Source organism: Bos indicus, chromosome 1, assembly GCF_029378745.1.
Source record: "Bos indicus isolate NIAB-ARS_2022 breed Sahiwal x Tharparkar chromosome 1, NIAB-ARS_B.indTharparkar_mat_pri_1.0, whole genome shotgun sequence".
Lineage (NCBI taxonomy): Eukaryota > Metazoa > Chordata > Mammalia > Artiodactyla > Bovidae > Bos > Bos indicus.
In genome coordinates, this window is record NC_091760.1 from 39,012,339 (window position 1) to 39,023,953 (window position 11,615).

At 40.5% G+C, this 11,615-nt stretch overlaps 1 protein-coding gene across 1 annotated transcript in view; it reads right to left on the reverse strand.

The window, feature by feature from the left end:
* PROS1 (protein S) overlaps positions 1–10,636 on the reverse strand; it is a 64,382-nt gene extending 53,746 nt beyond the window's left edge. The window contains exon 1 of the mRNA XM_019965834.2: positions 10,445–10,636. Within this exon, the coding sequence (XP_019821393.2) occupies positions 10,445–10,520 (76 nt within the window). The 5' untranslated portion in view covers positions 10,521–10,636. The remainder of the gene's footprint in view (positions 1–10,444) is intronic.
* Between the last annotated feature and the right edge of the window lie 979 nt (positions 10,637–11,615).

The following is an 11,615-nucleotide window of genomic DNA, read 5'->3' on the forward strand; positions in this document are numbered from 1 at the left end:
GAAAAGTGTTACATTCAGATTAAAATTTTAGGTTATATTTAGTTATTAGTCCGAGATTAGAAACATGACTGAATCTGCTTGATTTTTTTTTACCTCATCTGAGTCATCCCTTCTGCAAAATAACGACCACAGAAGCTGAACAATTATGTCAATAACATAACCACTGACTCCCTCAATGTTTTTTGTGGGAGCAAAAATTTTCTTCAGCATAAATTTGATTAAACAACAAAAATTAATTTACTGTTGTTGGTACATAATTCATTTAACACCTGTCATAAGGATAGTGGAGTTAGCATTGCCTCTGTGGTGGTGGTGGTTTAGTTTCTAAGCCATGTCCAATTCTTTGTGACGCCATGGATCATAGCCCACCAGGCTCTTCTGTCCATGGGATAAGAATATTGGAGTGGGTTGCCATTTGCTTCTCCACGGAATCTTCCCCACCCAGGGATCACACCCACAGAACTGCATCTTCTGCAGTGCAGGCAAATTCTTTCTCAGCTGAGCCATCAGGGAAGCTCAGCATTGCCTCTTCTCACAGGAAAATTCTCTCTTGACCTCCATCAAGAGTTAAAGAAAAACGTTAAAAGCCCCTTTCCTACTTAGGTGTCCAAGCCTGCTATGTTCTGTTCAGAGGGATCAGAACTTCAGGTTGTCCAAAGCCAATCAGTCAGATGCAAGTGAGGTAGCAGATGGAGGAGACCCAAACTTTAGGCTAGTTCATCCTCTGAATCTCTTACCTTTGCTGAGATAGTTCTCACATTCCTCCCTCCTAAAACTCATCTTTTAAAATTCTGTTTTCTGTCTCTTCTTTTACCCCCTCTTGGCATCCCAAGAATGAAAAACTGTCCCTAAAAGAATGTATCTGAGAAGGGAATTTTAGGCTAGCCTTTGGTTTGGCAGAGTGTTTGAATCTTTGTTTCTTCTTCAGTGTGGGACAGGGTCAGGGAAATGGCATCCAGTGCACAAACAGAACAATTAGATAACACTTTGAGATATAATTGTGCCTCCTATCTCTCTGCTGCTGCTGCTGCTAAGTCACTTCAGTCGTGTCCGACTCTGTGCAACCCCATAGACGGCAGCCCACCAGGCTCCCCCGTCCCTGGGATTCTCCAGGCAAGAACATTGGAGTGGGTTGCCATTTCCTTCTCCAATGCATGAAAGTGAAAAGTGAAAGTGAAGTCGCTCAGTCGTGTCCCACCCTCAGCGACCCCATGGACTGCAGCCTACCAGGCTCCTCCATCCATGGGATTTTCCAGGCAAGAATACTGGAGTGGGGTGCCATTGCCTTCTCCTATCTCTCAACTGCTGAAATGGCATGTTTTGCTTACACAAAGACTGGTAAAAATAGAATTGCCATTTTTGATTGATGTAGGAAGTTACTATTGTTATTTTCCAAAAGATATAGAAAAACCATTAGTTAATAATAATTGGAAATTTTATTTTACAAATTTTATTTTAAATAATCACATATTTGAGGGAGAAAGGATACATGTATATGTATGGCTTAGTCCCTTTGCTGTTCACGTGAAACTACTGCAACAGTGTTAATCAGCTATCAGATCAGATCAGATCAGTCGCTCAGTCGTGTCCGACTCTTTGCGACCCCATGAATCACAGCATGCCAGGCCTCCCTGTCCATCACCAACTCCAAGAGTTCACTCAAACTCACATCCATCGAGTCAGTGATGCCATCCAGCCATCTCATCCTCTGTCGTCTCTTTCTCCTCCTGCCCCCAATCCCTCCCAGCATCAGAATCTTTTCCAATGAGTCAACTCTTCGCATGAGGTGGCCAATACTCCAATACAAAATAAAAAGTTTAAAGACTGAAAAAATTAATCATCACATATTAAGTGTAAAAATCTTTGATTTTTATTATAAAGATTTATACAATAGAATATTTACAATTGAGGAGGGGTATTAAAAAATATGAAGGTTGCAAGGACTAAGAAAAAAACCAAAGATAGATTTTTAATTAGGCATTCATCAGGCTACATAATTATTACAACTTCAGAAAAGCTTGTGTTAGCCTTAAGAAACAAATGTTATGTCTGTACATATGTTATACGTCCATTCGTTTAAAGTTTGTTTGTTTTTTTTTTAAAGAGAGCTAAAATACTAGCTAATACACTTCTCTACATTTCATATTTGTTTCTTATTGAGGTCCAACTCCCATATCTGTACACCACTACCAGAAAAACCATAGCCTTGACTACACTGCTGAGCAACTGATTCTGCTCATATTATTACATTAAGGATTGGGAAAACATTTTAAAAAGTATTCTGTAAAGGTGAACCATGCCTCTGTCTTTCAAGAGGACTAAGCAATGAAAAGGCTGACAAGAAACAATTTAAGAGAATCAAATACTGTAAGAGGTAGGACTGTGAGTAAGTGAAAGTCACTTAGGCATGTCCGGCTCTTTGCGACCCCATGGACTATAGTCCATGGATTCTCCAGGCCAGAATACTGGAGTGGGTATCCTTTCCCATCTCCAGGGGATATTCCCAACCAAGGGATCGAAACTAGGTCTCCCGCATTGCGGGTGGATTCTTTACCATCTGAGCCACAAGGGAAGCCCAAGAATGACTGGAGAGGGTAGCCTATCCCTTCTCCAATGGATCTTCCCGACCCGGAATCGAACCGGGGTCTCCTGCATTGCAGGTGGATTCTTTACCAACTGAGCTATAAGGGAAACCATAAGAGGTGGGTCTAGATAAGGTTTAAATCTAGGAAAGAAGAGGAGACAACCTGTGAATTATATAGTATACATATAAAGGTGAGTTTTATAACATTTGGATTAGGAGAAATGAGGGTTGGCATTTAGAAGTAGGAAAGCAGTGGCATTTTAAAAAATGTGATCATTGACCCCTCTTTTCTTGAACAGATCAAATGAGTAGGGAAACAATGCTTGAACTGTTTAGTCACAACAGAAGTGAAATGAACCTCTCCTTACATGAAGATTTAATTGTAACTAATTTACAGCCCCTAGTCTAGGAAAAAAGAGTAAGTCGAACACTCTGCCAATTATCCCCAAGATTAAACCTTTGCTTTAGCCCTAGACAAAGACAGGGGTACATATTAGTTACTTCTTCCAAAACTACCCAAAAGACAGAACAGGTAGCTTATTACCTTGAAATAAACTATATTGTCTAAATAAACTATGTATATGCTCTCAGTAAGTGATAAATTAAGGTATTTTTGAAGGAACTCAGAATTCAGAGTTTGGCAAGGTCTAAAGAGGAAATCTCTTTTCTCTCTCTTTCTTTTTCCCTCTCTTTTCTCCTCTAAACAACTATACTGTAAATTGGTTACACTTTCTGAGGCTACAACAAGAGGTCTCTTTTTAGGATATGCAGCAAGATATTTATGTAGTCAGCTTGCTTTGTCTTTTTTACCTCCTACACATTAGGGCACCAAAACACCATCTGATTTGATGTCATGTAACAAGAGGTTACAGCCCAGTAAATGTTTTGTTTTTGTTCTATTTGACCTATTTTGTTAGGGTGGCGTCAATTAATATTATTAGTTCAGTGGCCTGTGTCTGTATTTATGTTTGGAAAAGCAAAAGGCAACAATAAGAGAGCTGGCCTAATTCTGCAATACCCCTCTTCCTGCACCATCTCCCAGACCCCCCCAATAAGCAATAAGTATGAAGCACGCTTAGAGGCTTAGGAAGACTAGATCTCAAGGCTTCCATTTTGACTCCTGTGCTGTGCTTTTTCGCTCAGTCATGTCGACATTTTGCAACCACACGGACTGTTGCCCACCAGGCTCCTCTGTCCATGGGATTCTCCAGGCAAGGATACTGGAGTGGGTTGCCATGCCCTCCTCCAGGGGTCTACCCAACTCAGGGATCGAACCCAGATCTCCCACACTGCAGGCGAATTCTTTACCATCTGAGCCACCAGGGAGTCCCACCAGGGAGACTCTTAGGAATTACTATTTTTTAAGTGCTGATGTAGAAATAAGATTATTTGGAATGTTGGTAAAGCATTGACTAGATGTTTATAATTCAACATAATTTCTGCCAACCTTTCAGAACTCCCTGTGGACTTTCTAAAAGGCTGTAAGACACAGTCTAAATAATAGTGGAGTAAAATGATAACTTTGGAAAGGAGAAAAAATGATTGGGATAAGAAATCAAGGAAAAGAAGGAAAATAAAACAAGTAATAAGGAAAGATACATTTAACGTATATTGTGTGGGATCAAGTAGTGCAACTAGAAAGAGTTATTTCAAAGAGTAATGTGCTCTTTACCTTGACAATTACCCTCGACCAATACCCACAAAGGCTTAAACAGAAGCCTGCCCAAGTACCTAGGAATCATAAGTTTCCCAAAAGCTTTGTCCCTTTAGAAACATAGACCTTAACAACCACTGCTGCTGCTGCTAAGTCGGTTCAGTTGTGTTCTACTCTGTGTGACCCCATAGACGGCCGCCCACCAGGCTTCCCCGTCCCTGGGATTCTCCAGGCAAGAACACTGGAGTGGGTTGCCATTTCCTTCTCCAACAACCACAGAGGCTGTATATTGTAACCCTGCTTATTTAACTTATATGCAGAGTACATCATGAGAAATGCTAGTCTGGATGAAGCACAAGCTGGAATCAAGATTGCCGGGAGAAATATCAATAACTTCAGATATGCAGATGACACCACCCTTATGGCAAAAAGCAAAGAACTAAAGAGCCTCTTGATGAAAGTGAAAGAAGAGAATTGAAAAGTTGGCTTAATACTTAACATTCAGAAAACTAAGATCATGGCATCCAGTTCCATCACTTCATGGCAAATAGATGGGGAAACAATGGAAACAGTGACAGACTATTTTTGGGGGCTCCAAAATCACTGCAGACGGTGACTGCAGCCTTGAAATTAAAAGATGCTTGCTCCTTGGAAGAAAAGTTATGACCAACCTAGACAGCATAGTAAAAAGCAGAGACATTACTTTGCTGACAAAGGTCTGTCTAGTCAAAGCTATGGTTTTTCCAGTAGTCATGTATGGATGTAAGAGTTGGACTATAAAGAAAGTTGAGGGCCAAAGAATTGATGCTTTTGAACTGTGGTGTTGGAGAAGACTGTTAAGAGTCCCTTGGACTGCAAGGAGATCTAACCAGTCCATCCTAAAGGACATCAGTCCGGAATATTCATTGGAAGGACTGATGTTGAAGCTGAAACTCCAATACTTTGGCCACCTGATGCAAAGCGCTGACTCTTTTGAAAAGACCCTGATGCTGGGAAAGATTGAGGGCAGGGGGAGAATGGGACGATAGAGGATGAGATGGTTGGATGGCATCACCGACTCAATGAACATGAATTGAGCAAACTTTCGGAATTGGTGATGAACAGGGAAGCCTGGTGTACATGGCGTCGCAGAATAGGACACAACTGAATGACTGAACTGAACTGAACAACCATAGAAGAACTCTAAACCAGCTACCTAGTCAATGTAATCAACTTAGGACTGTCTTCAAAAATTATGAAATAACAGCTAAAAATCACTAGATAATTGCATAAAATTAGTAGCATGAAAGAGAAGGGCAAGAGGAACATAATAGACCCAAAAGGAAATAGAGGTAACTGAAGACATAGTGGATAACTTCCAAAAATCTATAAATAATATCCTAAATAAATTGAGAAAATCTGGCATCTATAAAATGAAAGTATGTCATGATAAAGAAGTAGAGAACTAAAATATGATATAGAAATAAAAAAGTGAAAGTGAAATTCGCTCAGTCATGTCCGACTCTTTGCAACCCCATGGACTATTCAGTCCATGGAATTCTCCAGGCCAGAATACTGAAGTGGGTAGCCTTTCCCTTCTCCAGGGGATCTTCCCAACCAAAAAAGCTAAAGGATGAATTAAAAAATAGTATGGACTACTCCTCACACCTCAAAAAGTCAGCCCTTTTTCATACCTATTGCTTTGACAAAGATTTTAAAAGAAGTTAAAATCCAATGTTGGCAAAGATGAAAGGAATTAGGTACTCTTAAAATCTACTTTTGAAATCAGATTTCCAAAGGATATCTATTATTAAGTAATTGTGGTTTTGCATTATTGAACTTTGCCATTTGATATTGGAATAAATTCTGAAACCAATGTAGTTATGTTATACATCATTTTAATGTGCATTTCTTGCTTTATACTTTTTGCTAATGAATTATTACTTGTTTATTTTATATATATTTTACATTATGGAAATGATGTTAGATAAAAAGCAAAGTCGAGCCATTTTCTTATTCGAGTTCAAAATGGTCCATAAAGCAGCAGAGCCATTCTCAACATCAATAATGCAATTGGCCCAGGAACTGCTAATGAGCATGCAGTGCAGTGAAGTTTTGCAAAGGAGACCAGAGTCTTGAAGATGAGGAGCACAATGGATGGCCATTGGATGTTGACAATAACCAGTTGCAAGCCATCACTGAAGCTGTTCCTCTTACAACTAAATGAGAAGCTGCCAAAGAACTCAATGTCAACCATTCTATGGTCATTTGGCATTTGAAGCAAACTGGAAAGGTGAAAAAACTTGATAAGTGACTGCCTCATGAGCTGAAATCAAATAAAAAAAATAATCATTTTGAAGTGTCTTATCAACAAAGCATTTCTCAATCAGATTGTGGCCTGTGATGTAAAGTGGATCTTATACAACCAGGGACAACCAGCTCAGTGGTTGGACCAAGAAAACGCTCCAAAACACTTTCCAAAGCCAAACTTGCACCCCCCAAAAAGGTCACGATCACTCTTTGGTGGTCTGCTGCCGGTCCAACCCGCTACAGTTTTCTGAATCCCTGTGAAACCATTACATCAGAGAAGTATGCTCAGCAAATTGATGAGATGCACCAAAAACTGAAATGCCTGAAGCCAGCACGGTCAACAGAAAGTGCCAATTCTTCTCAGTGACAACACCCACCACACATCTCACAACCAATGTTTCAGAAGTTGAACGAATTGGGCTACGAAGCTTTACCTCATCTGCCATATTCGCCTGGCCTCTCGCCAACCGACTACCACTTCTTCAAGCATCTCAACAACGTTTGGCAGGAAAAATGCTTCCACAACGAGAAGGACACAGAAATTGCTTTCCAAGAGTTTGTTAAATCCTGAAGCCGGGATTTTTATGCTACAGGAATAAACAAACTTATTTCTCATTGGCAATATTGTATTGATTGTAATCGCTCCTATTTTGATTAATAAAGATATGCTTGAGCCTAAGGTGCTAAGTCGCTTCAGTCGTGTCTGACTCTATGCAACCCCATAGACGGCAGCCCACTAGGCTGCCCTGTCCCTGGGATTCTCCAGGCAAGAACACTGGAGTGGGTTGCCATTTCCTTCTCCAATGCGTGAAAGTGAAAAGTGAAAAGTGAAAGTGAAGTCGCTCAGTTGTGTCCGACTCTTAGCGACCCCATGGACTGCAGCCCACCAGGCTTCTCTGTCCGTGGGATTTTCCAGGCAAGAGTACTGGAGTGGGGTGCCATTGCCTTCTAGTTACAATGATTTAAAATTCAGAGTCTGAAATGCAATTACTTTTGCACCAACCAAAATGATAACAATATGTGTCTAAAACCATTTAATAGTCACACTCTTAAACTAATATATATAGGATGGATAAACAAGGTCCTACTATATAGCACAGGGTACTATACTCAATATCCTGTAATAAACCAAAATGAAAAAGAATATTGTAAATGTACATATAGCCCAACCACTTTGCTGTACACCAGAAACCAACACATCACTGTAAATTAACTATACTCCAATACAATTTACAAAAAAAAGAGTAATTGGGGGCCACCTTGGAGGCTGTCTACCACAGGCCAAACTAACTTTTCCCTTTGGTTGTTTTCTGTACTTTGTTATCATTATTCTGCTTTTCCCCTGGGTAGATATTTTTAGAATTTTTCATTACATTAGAGAGTAAGATTTTCCACCAGTAAAAAAAAAAATGGTGTACTCTTTAGATATTCAACTAACAATTCCATTTCCAGGATATTAAACTGAGGAAATGAACATGGACATATGTAAAGAAATATATATGAATATGTTCATCATAATACTGTTGATATAAGCAAAACACTGGAAATAATATAAATGTCCAAAAATATGATTTTATTTAAATATATTATGACGAACATTTATAAAGGAAAATTGTAAATCTGTTTTAAAGTGTGACACAGATTTTAATTTATTGATATAAAAACAATCATCATTCTTAGGTGAAATAACATGTTACAAATACTATTAAGGGCAAAATTCCATTCTTTCACTTACATATTTTAATTTCTAAGAATGTACATATAGAAAAAAGGGATTAGAAAAATATAAAGCAAAATGTTACGTTGGTCTCTTGCTAGTGAAGCTATAGGTGTATTTTTTTAAGCACATTATATTAAGCATGGTTTAAAAATATAAAGAGATAGTAGGATATAGCCAGTGGTTTAAGTTGGGGAAAGATGGCCAATAGGGGCAGGAGGTCAAAATGGAACCCCAGCAAACTCTAACATGTAAAGAAAAGCAGAAATCATCAAAACAACAGAAGCAGAACTAGTAACACTTATGTAGAGGGAGAAAGAAAATTTGAAGATAATGCTTCTAGACATAAAAGGAGGTCAATTTCATAAGTTTCAACGGTGTCAAAATGTATACAGTTGGCTTAACAATAGGATCACCACTAACATTCTCTGTCCCCAGTACCCATGGGATGGTGAGAAGAGAGGAGACCTCCGGAACGAACTGTTCCTTCAAGAAGATCAAGTGAGAATAGGAAGTGAAAGAATGGCTAATAACTTTAATAGAGGCGGAGAGGAAGTGTAATGTTTTCCTCAAGTTGGGAAAGTGCATCACGGAATCGCTGTGAAACTCATGAGAAAATGCCAAGTAGGCTATTTTGAAAGATGGGAAATATCATATAATTGCAGGAAGTTACAGTTTTACCACTTCTATGGAGATTTAAAAGCCAATGTTCTTGAATGTGTCCTTTTAAAGTCCATTCCAAAAAATGGACCAGAGGACTAACAAGAATTATGCTAATAGACTAGAACCAGTAAGAGCCTGTCCCTATTGCTTCACTCCATTGTAGGAAGGTTAAAGGTTCAGAATCTATGTGGGTAAATCACCCTTAGTACACTTGTCCCTCCAGCCTGGAGAATCTGTGGGTACATATGGGCCGGAAGGCTGTTGCTTTGCTCTCTCAGGTTAGTGTCTGTTCAATACTCATTAAAAAAGCAGCCATGGTGGCAAGGGTGAAGACTACATATAGACTCAATTACATAGATTTTCCTTCACAGAGGGCCACCAGACCAGACTCTTGCTCCTGAAAAAGGCCCACCAAATCTGTTAGCAGAATTGCTATTCATTCAACTGTTGGAAATGGGACAGATTACAAAATCCAATCAGTTACTTGGTGACTGGCTGACTAGTTAGGGCACTTTTAAATGAAGAAGGTTGTCCTTCTCTCCTCCAAGGGATCTTCTTAACCCAGAGATGGAACCCATGTTTCCTGCGTTGGCAGGCAGATTCTTTACCGCTGAAACACCGAGGAATGTTAGTAAATTCCTACTTAATTCTCCTGAAATTATATCTTTGTGAAGCTTACAATGGAGCTTTAACCATTTATGGTGTAATTCAGTTTATCTCTCCCATGCCATTTCCTGAGAATAAAACATATGACAAGAAAGCATTTTTGACCAGTGAATGTGCTTAAACTTTAGAGAACAAACTAAGTGGCAACTAAAACGTACTAAATACCTTGATATGACTATATTCTTTTAGAGAAAACTCAACATCCTGCCTTGAATCGAGGCACGAAAACATAAAGAACAGGACACACGAAGATAAATTAAAAAGAATCCCTGCAATGATCTTAGAAGAGTGGCACTCAGTGCCAAAAACTGTCAGTAAAAAACGATCTGAGAACTACAATATTTAATAGTCCTTTTGACTTCAAGGTTAAAAAAAATGACATCTGCTATGCAAACGCGCAGTCATCTCCTAACAATTCGTTTGTCAATGTTGAGATAAGCAAAGCAAGATTAAAGTCCAGAAATTGCAGAAGGGAGGTAGGCTGCAGCAGGGGGTGCCGGTTGGGGTCAGGCGCTTGTACAAATGGAAGACAGAGTGGGTTGCCTTTCCTCCCTACTTTTATACTGCAGTGTGCTCATCCTTGTCATCTGACTGAGAACTTCAACTGTTAGGGGCAATTGGTAGGTATGTGTCCTAACTCCTTCATTGATGTTTAGTATCACTCTTGTTTTAGAATCTGTCCCGTAGGCAACACGACTCCCAGTTGACCCTGCCCCACCATTACAACGCCCGCTAGATACACTGCTGATGGAAGCATTTACTGGAAACTTTCTGGGAGGCTGCAGCCCCAGAAAAGAAAACCCGTCCAACAGGGCTCGTAGTTCAGTTGGCACCGCTAAGCAAAGAAGACAAGACGCTATTGATTACTCACAGTTAGCCTCCAAGACGGGAAGCACTAGGGCGAGGCATGCCAGCAGCGTCCCCGTGCGCCCACCTAGGACCCTCATGGCGAAACGGGCGGAGGCTCGGGCAGAAGCGGCGGCGCGTCGCGGCGGGGACCCCTGCGCCCGGCGCGCGGCGGAGCTACCACCAGGGCGCCGCTAGTTAAGGACTGCGGCGCGGGGGCGCCTGCGAGCCAGCGCGCCAGCGGCGCAGCGGAGCCGGGGGCGGAGGGGACCGCCCGCTCCCAGCCCCCCGGCAGGCGGGGAAGTGATAACAGGGACATTTCCTGGAAGCTTTTCGTTTCAGAGCTGGGGGCAGGGCTCAGGGAGAGAACTGGAGGCCTGGTAAACACTGTCGAGACATTCTTCATGGCCCTTTTCAGACTCCAGCGCTTTGTTCCAGTCTCCGGAAAATGAAGTTTGCCAAGAAGGGGAAGCAAAAGCGTTTAAAACGACCATCTCCAGCACCTCCAGCGAGCTGGAGTGGAAGACTGAGTGGCCCAGAAAACTGAGGACTCAGAGATGAGGGTTCAGTCAGTTCAGTTCAGTCGCCCATCGTGTCTGACTCTTAAAGATCGGAGTATACAGGCTTAAAACTTAAAAGGAAAAAATCTGATGTTGGCGATGAAGATGTTAACCAAAATCTGGAAGCGAATGAGAACTCTAAGTTGGCTACGGAGAACAGAGCTAATGGAAGCTAAAGTGATAGTTTTGATCATCTACGTTTTAATTTTGTTCTTGCATTTATAGTGTAAAGAAAGTATAGCCAAAAAAAAAATGTTCTGGGGAGAAAAGAATGTATCGGATTCTATCATATTTTATCATATTCTATCATATCTATCATATCGTATATTCTATCATATATCATTCTATCGGTTTTTGCATATTACCTCTGCTTTTTGTGTTTAGGTATGCACATTTGAAACATGTTATTAATATTTAAGACTGCGTTTAGAGCTGAACCGCCTAGATTAGAGTGGCCATGCTCTGTGGTTTACTAGTTGTATTATCTGTAAAATGGAGATAATAGTAAGTTTTTACAGTTTTGAGGAAAGAATTTAGAGAGAGAACACGTGAGGCAATTATTGTGTTAAAAGGTAGCACGTACTGAAGGCACACTTCCTAGTATCACTTCCAGTATTTCAGCCTAGTGAATATATC